Below are 21353 nucleotides of genomic sequence, written 5' to 3'. Positions count from 1 at the left end.
TCAATAACTTATATTTTTATAAAGCTTTGGGTCTTTTTGTCGACCCCCATGTGCCTTCTGATTGCCTGGACTCTGGATCTTCCAAGACACCCAAGGCATCCAGGCCGATGGCCACTCACCCTCTTCCTCAAAGAGAAGTCCCAGGTGTCCATGCGCCTCGGCTTCTTTCTTCCCACCGTCAATTTTGATCAGTTGAGCAATCTCAAAACATCGTTGGTAGAAGTGGTTCCTTACCCACTTGTCTTCAGAATTATTGAAGTAACAGGCCAGAGCATACAAGTTATCATAGACATCTTCAAAATATTCTTCAAAGAGAGAAAAACATCATAAACTGCATTAGAAAAATGTCTTATGACATCCCTTCAAATGGCAAACCAATACAGTGACATTTATTTTCTGTTTTTCCTTTAAAACATGATTAACTACATTTCAAACTTGAAGTGGAAAAGTTAATGTATATTAGCTATTAAAGTAGCTGCATTAATTAAAGAATATGCATATGAGAAAAGCAACAAAAAAATCTTCCCCAAAACTTAGCACATGTTAGAAACAGACATACCCTTTGGCTGAATCACTAGACTTTATATATAAGACAAAAGACAACAACATATAGTAGCAATGTGCTCAGTGCTTTCAGAAGAAACGAGTGTGGGTTACCGTTAAAAACTTTTCTCACAAAAGAATTAAAAAGTAAATACAGAGAAAGCAAGGTTTCTGAACTATGGCAAAAAGATAATGTAAATGAAGAAAGCTGACAGAATATGAAAATGGCAAGATTTTTCACTTAGAAGAAAAACAAGCACGAGGCTTATAAGAAAAAATCAAGAATGAGTGGATTAAAAAACTATGGTACATCTACACAATGGAATACTACACTGTGGTAAAAAAGAAGGAATTTTTACCATTTGCAAAAGCATGGATGGAACTGGAGAGCATTATGCTAAGCAAAATAAGCCAGGCAGAGAAAGATAAATATCACATGATCTCACTCATTTGTGGAATATAATGAACAACATAAACTGATGAACAAAAACAGATCTAGAGACAGAGAAGCATGATCAGACCGTCAAACCTCAGAGGGGAAGGTATGGGAGGGTGGGGGTAAGGGGAAGAGATCAACCAAAGGACTTATATGCATGCATATAAGCCTGACCAATGGACACAGACACCAGGGGGTTGAGGTCATGAGTGGCAGGGGTTGGGGGGATAAGGACACATATGTAATACCTTAATCAATAAAGAAAAAAAAAAGAACGACTCAATAAGCTCCATACACTTTCTAGCAATGTTTCCAGCCATGAGTTACCAGCAACGCTAAGAAAGAGTGGATTTCTATGCTTTTGTTTTCTATGAGTCCCTTTTTCTGCTGAAAATGCATTAATACTATTCATCCCTGTCACTCAAACAGTATTAGTTTATTAGTTATTAGTGTGTTAAAGCTACCCTTTCCCCTGAAGTGGCATCTGACCAATTTGTACTAAAAAACAAAAAGTGTATTAATCCTTTGTGAATCAGTCTTATAAATCCCACTGTCATCAATCATAGACTTGAATCAAAACATCATGTGTTTATAAATTGTGTCTCAATCCTGTAAACTCCAATCTATTGGTGAATCTGAACAAATTCAGAATCATTATATCTTTTTGCCTTTATGCAAAAAGCACACTTGTGAATATGTGGTAGCCTCTGGATTACCTTTCCAGGGATTTTAAAAACACACAATCATTATTATTCATTGATATATTCCTGAAAAGATTACAACTGTGAAAAATATTTATACATTGCCCACAAGCATTCCTGTAAGATTAAAGTTGAATCGCTTAGAAAAATGGAAACTATGCTGACTAGAACTGTACATAAGTCACTCCAATGTTCCAAAAGAAATTTCTAAAACCAAAGTCATTCCTTTACATATATTGCTTCATAATTCCACTGGAAATTAGATTGACCTCAAAATAGGATTTATAGCTAAAAATAAAGTAAAACAAAAGTTTTCCCTGTCGGCCTCTTTTTGAAGGAGATTCCGGAGAGCCATCCTGCAGCAGCACAGATGAAAAGCGGAGACTAACCTGAGGTAGTGGGTGGGTGGTGAAGGCTTGGCAGGTGGAAGGGGGTTAGAGAGGCAAAGGGGGAAAAAAGGGACATATCTAATATTTTCAACAATAAAGATTTATTTATAAAAATAAAGTCAAGTGTAAGTAATGTTTGAATTATCTATTGATTCAGTTGCCCATTACCATTATTGTCATCTCTTCTCTAGCCCCATGGGGGCACAGGGCCATAATCATAATGTTACAGATGGTACAGAGATTACTCATAACAACGGGTAATATAAGAAACATCAGGGACAAAGAAACACTTTAACAGATGGAAAATAATCCAAAAAGCAATAACCGGCTTACTTTAAACACTTCTTTGCTAGAAAACAGAAAATGTTTTGTAAAATAATTTAAATAAGTCTAGGTTCCCGCTTTATAAGTCTTAAGAGACAGAACTGACCCCAAGATGGCTATTGTTAGTGTCACAGCTTTGATAAAACGAACTTCATGGTAACGGCTAGAGCAGTGATGGGCAACCTTTTGAGCTTGGTGTGTCAAACTTCGCCAAAAAACTGAGCATAACTCGGGTAGTGTGTCATTTTGAAGAAAAAACATTATTTCGCGATATTTATAGTTTAAATAACATAAATATATAATTATTATATATAATTGTATTTAATAAACCAAAAACTAAATATTTAACTTACCTGCTCAGTGACTTCTTTGTTCATCCGTCAGTCGGTTTCTTTTGTTGGTCTTGATATTATTTAGCTTGTGTGGGGTGCTGTGAACTAAGATAAGTGAGGGGTAGGGGGAACTCTTTAACTAATCTGCCTATTAGTGACTTTTTGTTGCTGAATTTCATTGGCTAAATCTTCAATTGAAGGTTGGTATTTTGTACACTTCAGGCCCAAGCAAGCACTACTAACTTCATCTGTCAATCTGTTTCTTTTGTTGGTTTTGATATTATTTACCGCTGAGAATAAGGCCTCACAAAAGTATGCAGAGGGAAAAATTGTGAGTAAAGCCATTACTATATTTTTCAGGGTGCTAAAAGTGTCTGGTAGTCGGTTCCAGGCACTCCAAATTTCCTGTTCGTAGTGGCACTCCTCTTGATTCTCCAGATTCTCAAGCTTTGACCTCAAGTCGACAAACACCTGAGTCCAGATACTGTCTTGAAATTCTTCAAGTTGCATCTCCAAATCATCAATTTGCATCCATTGGAAACCATTTAATTCCAAACTACTGTAGACTACTACATCAGGATACTTAATTATTTTCATGGTCTGTTCTAGACTTCTAAATTGACTAAATCTATCACTAAACTGGTCAAGTAACAAGTCTAAAACATGCTGGTACTTCATATGCAAGAGTTCCATTTCATTTTGTACAGCTGCACTGGCCTTCTCAAAATACTTTGTTACTCGAGGAAAATACTTACAAGTTTTAGTTTCTACATCTTGCTTGAAAATTTTAACTTTACTTTCAAAAGCTTTTATGTATCCAAACATAACGTCAATACTTTTGCCAAAACCTTGTAACTTTAAGTTCAGTTCATTAATATGAACAGAGAGATCTGTAAAAAACATCAGGGTGTTGACCCACTTATCATCATTAAGCTGAGGAAAGTTTTCCAGATCCTTATCGTCAAGAAATACCTTAATTTCTTCAAAGCACTCCACAAAGCGCTCAAGAACTTTGCCTCGGCTCAGCCATCTTACATTATTGTACATCAGCAGTCCACTGTAGGTGGAATCAGTAAAAGTGCCGAAAATTCTCGCTTGTGAAGGGGGCGAGCAGCTATTAAATTAACTATTTTTGTAACAACTGACATTAAGTTGTTTAAGTCGGTGAATCCTGCCTTGGCACATAAAGCCTCCTGATGGATAATACAATGAAAAGGCACAATCGGATGTCCAATAGCTTCTATAAACAATTTGACAAATCCGACTTTTTCCCCCACCATATTTGGTGCCCCATCTGTCGTCACTGACACAACTTTAGAGATATCAATGCTTAGGTCACGAAATGTTTGTATAACAACCTTACATATTTCACTTCCTGATTTACTTGTTGACACTGATACTAACTTTATAAACTCTTCTCTCATTGTGAGACCATCAGAATATCGACCAATAATGGTCAACTGAGCATGTGATGTGACATCAGTAGTTTCATCAAGAGAGATTGAAAAATATTTACACTTCCTTATGTCTCTCTTTAATTGATGTTGTACATTTGTGTTTAGTCTCATTATTCAGTCTTTTATGATATTTCTACTGAGTGGTAACTCAGATAGTCTCTTAATAATTGCATCTTTATTCTGCATATCGTGAAATAGAACTGGTGCACATCTTAGGAGAGTTTCTTTAATAAATTCTCCCTCATTGAACCCTTTTCCATGCTGAGCTGTAGAGTGAGCAATGCTCAAACTTGCAGATGTTAAATTTGTAGAGCCTTTCATAAATTTAAGGATGGAATTAGATTGGCTCTTATAAAGGTGTAGCTGCCTGGAAATGTATTCCTTCCTTTCATCCTCACTTTTTTCCAAGAGCTGAGAATGATTAGTTTCAAAATGTCTATTTATATTCCACGTTCTGCTTACTACCGTTTCAGTACATAGAACGCAAAATGATCTGCCATTTTTTTCTATAAAGCCATACATCTTGGTCCATGTCTCTTGAAAGGGTCGGCCACTGCTACTACCTCTTCCTTTACTTAACCTTAGTATTTTATTTTTTGGGTTCTCCATCAGGGGGGCAGTGACAGAAGACAGAATTATAGATAGCTTGTTAGGCCTGCAGGCAATTAGGGGTTAACTAACCTAACTAACCACAAAATGGTGCATATAACTGTCTTTTAGGAAAGGGCAGGGTTAATAAGCAGAAATAGGGGTTAATAAGGATGCACAACAGTAATAGTGGTGAAATGGAGTCTGCACTATGGAGCAAAATGGTGTTCCTTATGTGAATTAAAATGGCTGCCGCTATTTCTAATGGCGGGAAATGGCACCCATAGCATGCCACAAACCCTCGCCTCTCCCAGCCTCCCCCTCACTTATCTCAGTAATGATGGATTAGAGATCCATGACACCCCAGAACAGTAGATAATGGTTGCTGTGGTTAACTGTTATTTGGTTACTGGTAATGGCAGGGCCCCCAGAGATGCGTCCCCCGCTGTGTTCCGCTGCTCCCTGCTCTGCCGGCGGAAGTGAGGGCAAAGATCCCAGCTTAACCGGAAGTCCCAGAACTAGACGCTCTGTGCCAGACTTCTGTTGTTTTGGCCTACAGATCTCCGGCACAGAGTGTCTAATAGGGGAGGATGAAACATTTGCGACTAGAGTCTTGGAGTTACTCCAAGACTAGTCGCAAATGTTTCATCCTCAGGAGCAGCAAATGTTTCATCCTCTGAGGCGGCCACGTGTCATCAGAAATGGCTACGCGTGTCAGTGCTGACACGCGTGTCATAGGTTTGCCATCACTGCGCTAGAGTGACAGTATTTCCAATGAGAAGAAATGTGAATGCTCAGAGATATGCTACTTCAGGGTAAATGTCTCAGATCCCACAACCACATGCAATCGAATCTTGAGGTACTATTAACAGATTTCTATATATTACATGAAGCGTGTGTGTGTGCATGCGCATGTTTTAAGATTTAGGATTAATCCAAGTTAGTAAGAGTGAAGGTGAATATTCCTTACCCATTTCCTGGGACAGTCTTAACTCAAGTAACAATTTTCTCCCAACGAAATTCATGTGTTAAATGTGGAAAAAAAAGTATACAAAATTTTAAAAAGAACATATGAATGTTTTATATGTCCTGCAATGGAAGCATTTCCAATAATATTTATTGCAATAATTTTAATTTTCTCCATTTCAAACAGGCAAAAGCCACTGCATTTTGATGGAGATAACCCTATAAAAGAGTAATTTTGGGCAAGAGGTAAGTTTGTTCCATTTAACAAATGCAAACTTGGTTACTATGGATATATAATAGACCACTCAGTGAAGAAATATTTATTTTCATTATTTATACCATGTATATAAGATATTGGTTATTATAAAATTTGGACTTTGCTAATTTTTGGAATTGGAGAAACATTTTTACTTATATGTACAGGTACTTTTCTTTAAAAAAGATTATAAATTAAAATGTTTTCTACCTTAAAATAGACTATTTAGCATTTTTAGTTTCCTTATCATTACAAAATGCTTTATGGTAAGTTTCTCATATTATTGACACTTTCTGAAGAGATGTATTTGACTCATGTTTATTCTACTTAAATGAAAGCCTCTATTTAAAGCCTTTAGTGAATATGATGATTCAACTTGAAAAAAAATGACCACTGGGCAAATTTAATCTTGATCAATTTCATTTTCAGTGTAAATATCACTTCAGAATTTGTGGCTGATATTAGTATGTAGGTTTTTTAGAATAGCATTTTTTATTTATAAAAGTTAATTTCTAGAGTAATTATATGTAAATAACACTTTAAAATTTGCCCAAGTATTCTATTTTAAAAGTAAATTCTACAGTTAAATGCTTCTCATAATACAAATAATCACCTCCTATCTACACACACACACACACACACACACACACACACACTAGTTCACTTATGGTGGCAGTGGTAGGATTTTTGTGTAACTCCTGGTCAGGTCACAACCTGATGAGAAATACGTATTGACTACTATGGAGGTTGAAAGACTTCTTGGTATCTTCTGATGCTGTTTCCATGGCCCCATCAATTTTCCCCATTGTAGCATTAAGTAACAAAATGTTGCCTAATATTTTCTCATAGAAAGGCCTGAAGTGAAATGTAGACATTGTCATGCTAGGGCCTGAGCTTCTCTCTTTAAGTCCTATGATACTTTCACACAAGAAGTTGAAGAAAATAATGATTTAGAAAACCAAATGTATGTAAAAATCTAGGATTTCCTGTCTTTGATGATATAAAATGACTAATTTCTAATATGCAACTAAGAAATACTAATGACAACAAGATCAGTTTTATAGTAGAGATTAAAATATTTTCTTCAATACATGAAACATAGTGACGTTCTAGAAAATTTTAGGACACACAAAGTCCTAAAAAAAAGAATCTGTTAGAAACAATGTGATGAAATATATAAAATTAACAATTTTATTCATAATTGTGATTTGCAGCTTTTCCTTCTTCTCACTATTTACTAATAAAAATTCTGATTGAAATCTATAGCATTTATTGATGAAACCCTCAAGTTCCATTATATAAAAACTAGAAAATCAGTATAATTTTCAAATTCTAATGCTCTTTGAAAGTTTCTCCTCAGTGAAAGTCAATGTCCAGTTCATATACAAAGAAGAACTCTGGAAAGTTTCATAATTAAGGATACAGAAGATTTTAATACATCGGAAAGTTGTGGAGATGGTATTGGGTGCTATTCCTTGTCTCCTCTGGTTTGCAATGACATCACCACAATACCCCTGTGTCTGGGGCAGCCCTGTGATTCAAGATTCTGGCATTTATTCCATAAAGATGCTTATTTGACTAGGTTGAACTGTGCTAAGATGTCTTAATGTCTCAAATTCATACATGAAACAATTTTTTAAATACATTTTTTATTGTTGACAGTATTAAAATGTCTCCTATTCCCCCCTTCTTTGTTACCCTCCATCTAGCCCCTACCCATCTCCTCAGGGCTTCCCCACCCTATTGCCCATGTCCATGGGCTATGCATATCTCTCTATATAAAAGCTTAAGCGACCATTGTGACCGAACAACTGAACAACTAGTTGACCAGTCGCTATGATGCACATTGAACACCAGGGGGCATATGCTTAATTCAGGAGCTTCCCCCTAGTGGTCAGTGAGCTCCCACAGCCAACCTCCCTCGGTCCCTTCCCCCAGCTAGCTGGTGCTGATCGCCCCAATGGAGACTGGGCAAGATGGCCCCGATCAGCCCCAATTGCCGGCCAGGCCGAAGGACCCCACCCATGCAGGAATTTGTGCCCTGGGCCTCTAGTCCTAATATATAAAAACCCAGGGTCCGTAACAACTGTCTGAAGGCTCGACCAAACACTGGAAGTCAGTCCTGCAGTCAGTGCTGGGTTGCCACAGCTGAGGGGGCTGCGGATCAGGCATGGAGAGAGGCCCAAAGAGAGAGGCAGGGTCTGATCTGCAGCCTCCATGGCAGCTGTTGATCAGCCGTTGCCTCTCTCTTTCTCTCAGGGCTTCACCAGCAGCCGCACCTCTGTTTCTCTCCAGGCCTCCATGGGGGCTGCTGATCAGCCCTACCTCTCTGTCCAGGCCTAGAGATATGCCCAGAGATGCTGACTGGCATAGAAACTGACCAATCAGAACCAAATCTGGGTGAATTGTGAGGAGCCAATGGCTGCCTAGGAGGCAGAGCTGACTGGCATAGAAACTGACCAATCAGAACCAAATTGGCCACAGGGGAGGGCAGTTGGGGGCGAGATCAGGCCAGCAGGGGAGGGCAGTTAGGGGCAATCAGGCAGGCAGAGGCAGTTAGGGGTGATCAGGCTGGCAGAGGCAGTTAGGGGCAATCAGGCAGGCAGGCAGAGAGTTTAGGGGCGATCAGGCAGGCAGGAAGAGGGATTAGAGGCAATCAGGTAGGCAGGCAGAGGCAGTTAGGGGAGATCAGGCAGGAAGGCAGGTGAGTGGTTAGGAGCCAGCAGTCCTAGATTATGAGAGGGATGTCCGACTCTGGGATTGGGCCTAAACCAGCAGTTGGACATCCCCCAAGGGGTCCCTGATTGGAGAGGGTGCAGGCTGGGCTGAGGGTACCCTCCCCACTCCGTGCATGAATTTCATGCACTGGGCCACTAGTAAGTATATAAGTTCTTTGGTTTGTCTCTCCTTGTTCCCCCACCCCCACATCAAGGCATATCAGTATACAAGAAACAATTTGGAATCCTCCCTGCACTTACTTTTCCTTTCAGCCACCTCGGCCCTGGTCAGGTAGTAGTAGAAGTGGTCCAGCTTATCAGGCTGCTCCTCCAGGGGTTTCTGCAACCAGAAGACGGACCTGACTCTTGCAGCATCCCTCAGGGCATCCCACTTCTCCATCAGGGCAAAGAGCTCAGTGAAGGACTTGTGATAACCATCTCGCAGCATGTCCACGCAGACGTTCTTCTTGTATGTGTTCCGGTAACTGGGAGTGAGAATCAGAACACTCAAAATGTTATTTTCATTCTTGAAGTCTATGCAGTGTTTTTATCCTATAATAATGAAAGGTTGAATCATGCTGCCTTTTTTTCCTCAGTGAAAGCACTGAAAACTAACCACTGAACAACTTCAGTTTAATGAAAGATGCCAGGAGCTATCTAAACTCAGTAGTTTTAATAAAAATACATTATAAATATATCAATTCTAAAGCTGAGCTCCCTTTGATATGGACAAACAAGCTAAGTAGTTGACTGATGTCTTAGTCTGTTTGAGCTGCTGTAACAAAATATTACTGAGTAGCTTATCTACAAAATAAATTTATCACTCACAGTTCTGGAGGCTAGAAGTTCAAGATCAAGGCATCAGTGTGATTTGTGCTGGTGCCTTTTAGCTGTGTTGTGCCCTCACATAGTAGAAGGGGCTAGGGATCTCTCTGGAGCCTCTTTTATCAGGTACTAATACCATTCATGAGGGATCTACCCATGACCTGAGAACCTCCCGAAGCCCCTATTTACTACCACTTTCAGGGATTAGGATTTCAACATATGAATTTGGGCACCAAACATTCCAGACCATGGCAATTGATGACATCCAAAAATACTTGATATACTAGACTTTTACCAAAACAAACAAAAAAAAAACAATAACCTGAGCAAACAAACAAAAAAAAAAGTGAAATATTTTAATATCAAAGCATGCAGTCTAGAGTAAATGGTTTCACTGTATGTTATGGAGGCTCATTCATTCATTCATTCCTTCATGCAGAATATGTTTATTGAAATGTATTACTAAATATATTTTTGAATTACTTATGTTAGGCTTACACTATAATTTGTTAGATTAATATCACACTACTAACTTAATAATAAATCATATGTAAGGAGATAAAGTGACAAGTAAATATTCTATTTATTTATTCAAAAAATAGCTATTGAGTTTCCTGCTAAGCACCAACCACTGTTCTAGACCAATTAGGTTCAATGCCCTGGGGAAAGTTTGTATTCTTATGGGAGAAAACAATCCTACCTAATAATAGACAAATATGCAAATTGACCGTACCTTCGCTATGCCCACGATTGGCCAGGAGGCACGGGGGCGCGGGATTCGGGGTGGCTGGGGTGGCTGATTGGGCCGGCAGAACGCTGAGCTCGCGTCACCGTGGCTGTGCTGCAGAACAGAAGGGGCCTCTGGGGCAGCGAGCCCACATCCTGCCGCGACCATCAAAAGCGGGGGGGCTGGGTGCCTGTCCGCTCTGGCACCAGGTCTTTCAGAAGCCTCCCCCACGCCAGAGGCTTCTGAAAGGCCTGGTGCACCAGCGGACAGGCACCCAGCTCCCCCGCGATTGAAAGCGAAAGCGTGGGAGCTGGGTGCCTGTCCGCTCCCCATCAGGCCTTTCAGAAGCTTTCATGGGAGCTTTCAGAGCTTTCATGGGAGCTCGGTGCCTGTCCGCTCCGGCACCAGGATGGCAGGTTAGGCCTAGGGGACCCTACACGTGCATGATTTAATCATGCATTGGGCCTCTAGTCTACATAATAAAAGAGTAATATGCAAATGGTCAAGACGCCCTCATGCGTAATGACCAATCAGCAGGCTGCATGCACAGCAGGTGCAGGTGGGCAGGGATTTGCAGCATCGGGGACTTGCGTCACGCCATCACAATCCATTAACAGAAGGCCAGGGGCCCAGTGGAGTCCTCTGCGTGCCTCTGCTGGGGTCTAGAGGCCTCTGCGCGGCCCGGCCCGAGGGCATGGCCCAGTGGAGGCCTCTGTGCGGCAAGGCCTGGGGGTCCCACAGCTCTGCACGGCATGGAGGTGGGATCCCCGGCTCCGGCCTACCTTTTTGGGGCAATCCATCGAAGAGCCCTGAATGGGTGGGTGGGTCCTACCTCTTTGGGGCAATGGATCTCGGGGCTCCCGCACTGTGACAGGGCACAGGCCAGGCTGGGGGACCCCCCCCTCCCCCAGTGCACAAATTTCATGCACCGGGCCACTAGTCAACAAATAAACAAACAAATAATAAATAATTTCAGATGCAAATTGCCATGCAGGAAATAGGGTGGCTATTATTCCACTAAACAAGAATTTAGAGGCCAAATGATACAGCTTTATATTAACTATTTTACATTCCTTTTTTTAATAAATAGAAGACAATTAAATATTTAGAACAACTGATTTGATGTGATACTACTTGCAATAAAAATTTCAGTGTGGCCCTGGCTGGTTTGGCTCAGGGGATAGAGCATTGGCCTGCGGACTGAAGGGTCCCAGGTTTGATTCCAGTCAAGGACACATGCCAGGTTGTGGGCTCAATCTCCAGTAGGGGGTGTGCAGGAAGCATCTAATCAATGATTCTCTCTCATCATTGATGTTTCTATCTCTCCCTCTCCCTTCCTCTCTGAAATTAATAAAAATACATCTAAATAAATTTCTGTGTGGAGTGGAAATAGACTAGAATTAGTCAAAACACCCAAAGTCTGGGTCAGAAGACCCAGGATTACAAACTCCCCCTGAACCTCATTTCTTGTCATCTGTGAAGTGTGCATATTAATATATGCCATACCTACATGGCAGGAGGAAATAACATATTTGAGTTCCTGCCTTCTAGTCATGAGAGAGTGTGGAGAAGAAGCAATGGGATGCTGTGAAAGCCCAGGTCCTCTCTCCTCCCCTCCCCACAATGCCATAGGAAGGGGATGAGTGCTGAAGGCTGTTGTGTGGACTGTCCACTGGGGACAGAAGGAGGACACAGCTACAACTCTGAGAATAAGAAGCACTGAGGAGGGATGGAGGGAGTCAGGTCAGTATATTTCCAGAGCTGATGGAAAAGGATGGATCGCGTGCATCAGAGATAGAACCCCACAGGTTAGGGAAACATTCAACGACAAGCAAGAGAAAACTGGCCTCACATTGCCTTCAAAATGAGAGGTTTATGTTTCTCTCAGCACAAGATGCCTAAAGGTAGGCTGCTACTGGTGGTGGTGCAGTGGCCAGCAAGTTCAAGGCCCATGCCTTGAACCTTATTTTAACCTTTCCTTAATGCTTGTCCCCTGCTGGTCACTGGAGGACTTCTCCAACTCCCAATGGTCATTTCCACCTTCAAGGCCACAAAAAAAGGGGAGGATGGGATGGCACCAGCTGTGTCTTTCCCTATTATTGGGGAAAAGAGAAACAGTTCTGCAACTACTAACAGATGTCCACTTTGGTTCCACTGGCCAGAACCCTGTCCCACGGCCATCCTTGCTATAAGGAGACTAGAAAAACAAAGGTTCTGCCTGTTCTAGGGCACCTTGCTACCCTAAACAAAACTGGAGTTACGCTGGCAAAGCAGCAGGGAGAAATGGATACAGATAGGCAAAGTCAGTGTCTATCACAAGGTCCTAGATCAAGATCTGGAAGTGAACGCCGACAAACCCCAGTGCTCAGGGATGCCAGATAAAGCTGGGCCAGATGCCCAGTTTAATTTGAATGTCATACAATGGAACTGAGGGAAATTAAGGAGATAAGTAGAAGCAGGTGGATTCAACACATAGGAGAGAAAAATAGTGATTACTCGATCAATGAGTGAATGTTGGGGGTAATGGAAAGAGAAGAGCTAAGATGACATCAGGTTTTTGGAGGGGGTAATTGCTAATTTGCTGAAGAGGAGAACACAAAGGGATGAACAGTTTTGGGGAAAGATAATGAATCTGGATTAAGATAACTTGAGATTGAGGAGCCTAAAAGGATACCCAAGAGAGAGTTTTGGGGTGGCATAGGAGGTCTGAGAGGACAAGGGGCTGGAAATCCAACCAGGCTTCAAACAAGCACTGGCACGAACGTAGGTCTGTGACCGAGCTGCCAGCATGTTTTCCTGTGAGTGAGGAGAGCATTCTGGAGCAGAAATAAAGAATAGTATAAATGAACAAAAATTAGACTATTCATTTTAAACAATAAAAACAAGCACTAGACAAGGCCATCTTGGTTCTAATCTCACCTGGGACAGAGATGGAGAAAAGCACTCTCTGGTCCATTTCCCTGCCCTGGAAGGTGAGGCTGACCGGGTCTGCCCAGAATGCCCAGTACTTTGGAAAAGGCTGGTCCCACATTGTGTGTCCTCTCGGTTGGACTGATTTCAAAGACTCCCTGGGCACAGGTGGGTCAGTGACTCCAATTAAGCCACTGCCCCTTCTCCCAGGATTTTGAAAGTTGAGGTAAGAAACACAAAGGTATAGAAGGTTGTTGGAGCTCAAACCACCTGACAGCAACATCCCGACGGGAGTCTCGGTAGGTCTTGCTACCTAGACCCATTCAAGATTCAAGGGTGTCAGGTCTTGCCCTTTTTTTGGAGCCAGTTCTCCCCTAAATTCAGCAAGTTACCTAAAATCCTGCCAATAAAATCATTTCCACTTTATTTAGTCAGAATCAGTTTCTGCTGACTCTGACCAAAGAACACGAAACTGATTCAGAAAGGACTGGAGTAAACTTGTTTCCAAGACATCTTTCAACCTCAAAATATCCACAACATGTAACTAAAAACAATTTTTAAAATTTCAAGTACATTTTTAAAATAGACCATTCTTTGCAAAAGACATTTCAAATAGAATAGTATTTCAGAATACATGTTACTATTATAATATCATCTCTATTCTATATTCGTCTGTGTATACACACGTATATGTGTCATTCTTTAAGTCTTATTACTAATATTTGAGAGCAAAAAAGAGCAATTATAGTGGTTTGCTAAATAGGTTCTTATTTATACTTTACTAGAGGCCCAATACACGAAATTCATGCAAGAGTAGGCCTTCCTTCCCCCAGCTGCTGGCATCTGGGACCCTGGCTTCCCTCTGGCCCTGGCTTCATCTGGAAGGACCTCCGGTTTAATTAGCATATTACGTTTTTATTATTATAGATACTTAATGCAAATAATTTCTTTTAACTGCAAAATTTTTCATTTATTACAACAAACTGGCTGGGTATCTGAAAATAAAAAATATTTTTATTATTAATTTCCACTATTATACTATATTTGGACTTCTCAGGTTTTATATTTCATAACAGACAACCACAGCCAAAGTCCACTCACTTTATGGAAAGGAATTTTTTTAAAATACAAATAGAAATATAAATGGAATGCAAATGCATTATTTATTTCACTTGGACATGAAGTGATTAGTCTCTGGTTTCATTTACATATTAAAACAAATATTAGTTTAAATTAAAATATGTTCTTTCTAAATATCAGGAGAAGAAAAATTTCCTTGGCCTGAAGTCACTATACTGAAAATTGAGAATTCTGGAAAAACTTATGGAGAGATTTGATCATGTGGAATTTGGGAAGAGTTGTCCTGACGGAAAGCATGCCATCCATGGAAGCAGAAGTAGCGACGTTCATGGGTGTGCTGGACATCTATCGGTCATTGGCCTAAGGAACATCTTTGCCACTGCAGATACCTGAGGCTGCCCTAGGCTAAGGGATGCACTGGGGAAGAACGGATTTAAAGAATTAAGCAGTCATGCATTTAACATGGACTATATTACTACTAGTCAAAGACATTATTCAATAGAGATTATATGTAAATATTCTGAATTTACATCAAAATTTCCCTAAAAAATTCTAAAATTAAAAAATTCTATAGACTGGCAGAAAGTAAAACTGAGCAATCTTGAATACCTCCACAGCAGCGGAATGTGTGGAGACGCTGGGAAATGGGGAGCTTTCTGTTAAAAGGCCATGGAGATACTATATCATTTTTAAACTCTGCCTGAAACCATTTTTGAATAGCTACCATTTATAGAGCACCTAAGTGTGTCAGACACTGTGTAGGCATTATTTCTAACTCACACAGTAACTCTACAAAGTACTACTTCTATTTTTACAGGTAAAAACAAACAAATAAACAAAAAACCTGAGGTTGTGACTTGCCCAAAGCAATACAAACTAATAGGGGCCAAGTTGGAATTCCCACCCAGGTTTCTCAGACTGGAAATTTTGAATTTTTTTTTTACTTTATCACATTGCTGCCACCTATATAAAATCTTGTTGATATTTCTTCTCCTCCTCCTCCTGCACAATCTTCTGTTTATTTGCATTGATTGTTTAGGAATTTGACATAACTGGATAGTTACAATGTAATTTCAATTTGAAAGCTGTTGTTTGGATCCCGACTGGATTGGGGAAATGACAGGCGTCATTCTGTGAATCTCCCAGAGAATCCCTGTCCTTAAAACGAGGGAGCAGACAACCAACGGCATCCATGCAAAGCCAATTAAATAATGTGATTCCCACTCAAGGGTGTCAAGTCTAACAGGGACAACACTGAAAGGGACAAACACATAAAAGGATGAAAAGCACACACTTCTACAAAAATGAAAAACATGAATGAATGGAATGAGTAGATATGACAGCTTATTTTATTCTCTCTTACTTACAGACTTTCAAAATCAAAATGCATTATCAACTATTCTATCATAGAATTAATAAATTTAACATATTTTCTTCATACTACAAACTGAAATTCTGTATCCAGGTGAAACTTCACAGTCTGTAAAATATTTCAAAAGCAATTCAATAAAAAAACCATACTTTAAAAAGATCATGAAATTTTTATTTAATCTGACAAAGATAAACTCAAAAGGTATGTAATATCTAATCAAAAGTCAGGATAATACTTTTATTCCATTAAATTAATATTTATAAGTCACTAGTGGGTTATCTTTGTGTCAGTTATAACAGTCATACATTCATATTGAAGGTATAAATGTTATTGGAATCACCTACGGGATAATAACATTGACTCTTAAATTAATACTTAAATAGCTTCAGTTAATATAATTTCCATGGAATAAAGTGAGTCACTATTCTTAGTCATACTTTTCAGTGTAGGTAGATATTACGTATAATTAGAATGGGGAAAATATATTTTACACATGTACACACACACACACAAACACACTGATAACAATCACATAAATTATTTGGGTATGTTTTATAGTTTTTCATGAAAAGGACAATTCCCTACAAAAAGCTAAAGCAAAGATACAGCATTTTTCAGCATATTAAGATAAGTCAGAAAGAAAAAAAGTTAGCAATGTTCGAAATGATTTAACTTTATTTATTTTATTTTTTAAAAAAATATATTTTATTGAATTTTTACAGAGAGGAAGGGAGAGGGATAGAGAGTTAGAAACATCAGTGAGAGAAAGACATCGATCATCTGCCTCCTGCACACCCCCTATTGGGGATGTGCCCACAACCAAGGTATATACCCTTGACTGGAATTGAACCTGGGACCCTTCAGTCTGCAGGCCAATGCTCTATCCACTGAGCCAAACCGGTTAGGGCAAACTTTAAAAGCATATAGAATGATTTCACAATGAAAACTGAAAGCATTTTTCTTAATTTTACACACTTAAGTTTTTAACAGTGATTAGTTATAATGTTGATAATGCTGATTAAGAATCATACTACTATCACTCATACATATTTTTGTGTAATAACCATTGGAAAGTTGAGCATTTTATGACCTTTAATTTATTTTTCAGTTACTTCAAAATATAGCAAGAAAAAAAAGTTTCAATATAAAAAAGTCTTTTCAAATTTAAAGGATTTCCAATGAGTTGACTGGTCTCTGGGGGCATCTACTGGAAATTCAGCAAACTGCAGTCACTTCATGTAAATTTGATAACTTTCATTATCCATCTTAATACAGATATTATTTTAATTGATATGCAAATAAGGTGGCACTCAAAGAAGATAAATGTAAAGTTATGCATGGTATTCTATCTCATCCATCTGGTAACAGCAAAACATGTAGCTGTCTATGAGATCAGTTAACAAATACTCAACTCTTAAAAATGTAAATAGGGCAGATGGCATCTCACAGATGAAGTTTTCAAACCATTCAATTCTCATGTTTGGAAAAACTAGAAATATATTTTAGAGATAAACATTCACACACTTAGTGAGGCATTTTGTTAATCCAAATGAAATATATATAAAACCACTTTTAAAATTATGATGATTTCTCTAAAACAAAGACACTTTGCATCTCAGTATATCCACAAGTCATAAATAACCTGATAACTGCTTATTTTCTATATAATTTAATTTAACTATTCAGAAGTTAATATCTCAAAAAATAGAATTTGTTATACTTGGGACAAAAAATCTATCTTTTCTGATAATTAGTCATTACAATTATATTTAATCATTAAAATGAACATTATTATTAATTTTTCCTAAACATTTTAGCAGAACATCCTTAAAGAAAAATGAACATATAATGAACATAATATGATCACTGAAGCTTAATTTTTTTATAAACAAAGTAACTCATACTGATATTATTGGAGCTATGATTAATCATATAATATGAGTTTTAACATCATAGCCATTATAATAATCTTGATTTTCTTTGTGAAATTTTAATCATATTTTCTTTAAGATAAAATAAAAAAATAATATAAAGGTATAGCTATTGTGCTATATTATACTATAAATAAATAAATAATAAAAGCAAAACACCACTAATGCATGTATTAGTTTATACTGCTCCTGGAAATTTTATTAGAATCACTATCCAAATAAATGATCAACTGAAAAAACTAATCAGGATTAAAATGTTATCAGCAATCAGAACCTTAATTACTGGTAATACAGCAGGATTTTGGTTTCAGTTTAGATTCAGATTTATTTTAGATAGCTGGATTTATTGATAACTTAAAAATAAGTAAATAAAATCCACCCCACAAGAGGTTATAGAATAGAATGTTTTGTGATTTTTCTAAGCAATTAGAAGTTTACTAATTTGAATCTTTAGAGGAAGTTGTTACATTTACAAGTTTTGCTTTATATTTTTGGAAAATACATATTTGTATCTCTTGATAATCAAAGTTAGAAAGCACAGTCAGACTTTCAACATTTTAAAAGTATATATACCAACTGAAAAATGCTATTTGGAAAACACTATTTAATCCAAATGAACCGTTAATTTGTTTTAAAAAATCTAATAATAAAAATAATAACAATAATAACTAAGGAAGTTTACCTCATAGTATTTTGTAAATTGGACTGTTACTAATATAAGTATTTCAACAAAAAATAAAATATTAAAAACTTTGATTAGCAAAGAATTCTCTCAATAGCACAATAAGAATTCACTTCAACATGGGTGATTTATTTTAGAATATACAGAATATTCATGTAGAACGAAACAAAGACAGATTCAATTACGTTAAACTGATATTTAGCAAAAAGGCAGTAACTTTTTGTGAGATAATAAATGTTAATCTATCTAATAGAAATTTTGCTGGTGATTGTTCCTCGGTATCACAGGAAAGCCATGGTTATTTAGTAGACAGACTACAATCCTTTTAATAGCTTTAAATAATTCTCTTAACATAAAAGCATTTTTTCAGGTACATACCCTGTTGAAAATGATTTACTCAAGTGATTCCCATTCAATCAAATATTTGAAGTACAGTGATTGTAATCAATCAGAAATGAATAAACTATTTATCAGTCAATATAAATTATTACCAAAATATTTACCCAAGGCTTCCACATGTTTTTGTTACTGAAAAATCTTTACTAAACTTAACCACATTTTTAAAAAGTTTTTCTTTACAAGTTTAGTGAAAAAGCACTGGAAGAATACTCTATATGAGGTTAATTACAAATAAAATCTTTAATAAATACTCTTATTACTTGAAAACTCCCTGGAGAAGTTAATTTTTTTTTTTTTTCACAAAAGATGGTTTAAGACACAGATCATACATGGAAAAGTATGAACTGAATGTCATTGTTTAAAAAGAATTTTCAATGAAAGTATTTTCAAGCCAGAAGTACTACAATTGAGTCCAGACAACTTTGGCTAAATGAGGCAACCATATTTACTAGTATTGTTGTTGTTTTTTAAATTTACACTATGACTTTCCACTATAGGAAAACAGTTATATAGCAACTGTATTAAATTGGTTATATTGTTACTTAACCAATTAAACATAAGCTAAAAAATAAAGCTTGAAAATAATCTTAGTTTTTGGATTGAGTTATAATTATTAAAAAATCGGAATAACAATTCTGTTACGTTCTGAATGCTAACACAATGAAAATAAACCATAAAAAAGGAGAAAAACCAAATATAAGCTTCATACTACGTCACTATGAACAATGGACTTCTCACACGTAAACATGATTACATTAGATCATCACTCCCATATTTTTGTTTAAATTACTATTTATAATTTTTAATTAATATAAAACTCGATACAATATATCACTGTATTTTAAAACATAATTCTGTGATTGCTCTCAAATTTTTTGAAATCTTTTAGGACAATTCATCTCAAATGATATTTAAATTTTTCTTTCAGTTCTTCATCTACATATCTTTATAAATAAAAGAACTATCAAGTTTCCATATAAATTGAGTGAAACATCAAACTTTTAATAAAAATGTAAGGCTGCAGAAAACAAAGTTAAAACTTAGTAAAAACAACAAGTTGCATTAAAAAGAAAACTTCAGCTCACTGTGCTCTTTTTTTACTAAAGTATATCATACATTTTATCTTTTCAAGAGTTTGACGAGTTTTGCAAGTAAAATTCTGTTTCCTCTACACTTGCTAATAGTCATGAGAATCTGTAGTTTGCACCTTCCCATTAAAAATGTATTGTATTTTTTTGAAATTATTCACCCCGCCTTTTATCCAGATCATGTCTTTGAAAGGAGGAAGTAGATAATAAATGGAATAATTCATGATTTCCCATTAAATATGAAACTTTCTTTTGCAGAGTTTAGAAAATGAAGTTCTACATAATGTACAAAAGTTGATTAGAACTTTCTTAACCTTTTCAAGAAAAGCCTTTCACATTAAACAACTGCATGAAGAGCTTTCTTTGGAAAAAGTAAACTGATCAATTCTTTACACCTATAGCTTTATCACATACATTCTAATTTTGCTCCTTTCAAACATATTTCCTTATAATATCATAATACTATAAAACTCAAATAATGGCCAAAAAATAGCGTACATGGGCTATAAACATGACAAGTACCTAAGAAAAACAAAACTGGTTTAAATTCAAAGGGAAAACCCATGTAAATTAAAAATGAAAACAAAATACTATGCATGCTCTATTCAGCAACATAATGAACCAGAGTGTCAGAGTAAGTAACAAAACCTGCAGTTACAGTTCTTTATTATGACATTTCTTCTGTCATAAGAAAAAAAGTATCTTTATAAACTTATCTTTACAAACTACCCATTGGTAGTCTGTTAACTACACTCTTTTGACTTTTTTGGATAAAATAAAATAAAAACAAAACCAAATAATTTTTAGGCTCATTCCAGCTCTGTCCCTTTCTATTTCTTGGCTAAGAAATCTGCAGTAAATTTAACTGAAGAGAAATGTCAAGTTCTGACTATTTTAGGGCAGCAGGTGACCTCATTTCTTTGAGTTTTTAAGTTTCTATTGTGGAATACTCATCTTTTCACTAAACATGTTTTAATTGTCCCCGTATCAAAAATACTGTAAACATACATTTTCCCTTCAAACTCGAATGCCTAAAACATTACCAAATTGTGAGCTGTGTGAAGAAACCTTTCTATTGTCTGCTCTTTAATTACCATAACAAAGGAGGGCTGCACTGCACACAGGAAGAGCCGGGCCAGGATTCCTCACAGGCCGTGTGTGCATCATGATCAAACTTCCAGAACACACACTTTGTTTTCCATTTAGTAAAAACTAAATTAATAAAGCCAAAAAATAAATCAATCATTTTTGAAGCTTTGGTTAGACAATACTTGCAAATAGTATCTTCTTTTCCTGAATGTTGTATTAATTTTATTGTAGCTATCTCAAACATTCAGAAAATTCTTACTTATAACTGAGAGCATAAGGTATATAAAATCAAATAGGTATATGAGTAGGAACTAAAGGAAGTATTTGTGAGATGAGAAAATAAAAGAGCTTTGAATTCAAACGTTTAGGAAATAGTAAAAATAGATCTATTAGGGATTATAACTTCCTTGAGACAGAGAACAAGTCATTTGTTTCTTCTGTATTTTCATATAATAGTGAAAATGCAAACAAAAAGAGAGCCTTGTATACCTTGATTAACATAAAACAAAAAAGAAGTCATACAAAATTAAAGGGGCATACA

General features: G+C 37.0%; 1 protein-coding gene across 2 annotated transcripts in view; it reads right to left on the bottom strand.

The window, feature by feature from the left end:
- Positions 1-21353, bottom strand: part of TTC29 (tetratricopeptide repeat domain 29) — a 157729-nt gene that overhangs the window by 116127 nt on the left and 20249 nt on the right. For both annotated transcript variants that reach the window (XM_028151410.2, XM_028151416.2), the window contains 2 exons: positions 8971-9194; positions 120-305 (listed from right to left, as the gene is read on the bottom strand). In XM_028151410.2, the coding sequence (XP_028007211.2) occupies positions 120-305; positions 8971-9194 (410 nt within the window). The remainder of the gene's footprint in view (positions 1-119; positions 306-8970; positions 9195-21353) is intronic.

The sequence above is a fragment of the Eptesicus fuscus genome, chromosome 6, assembly GCF_027574615.1.
Source record: "Eptesicus fuscus isolate TK198812 chromosome 6, DD_ASM_mEF_20220401, whole genome shotgun sequence".
NCBI lineage: Eukaryota > Metazoa > Chordata > Mammalia > Chiroptera > Vespertilionidae > Eptesicus > Eptesicus fuscus.
This window is presented reverse-complemented; position numbering and strand designations above follow the sequence as displayed.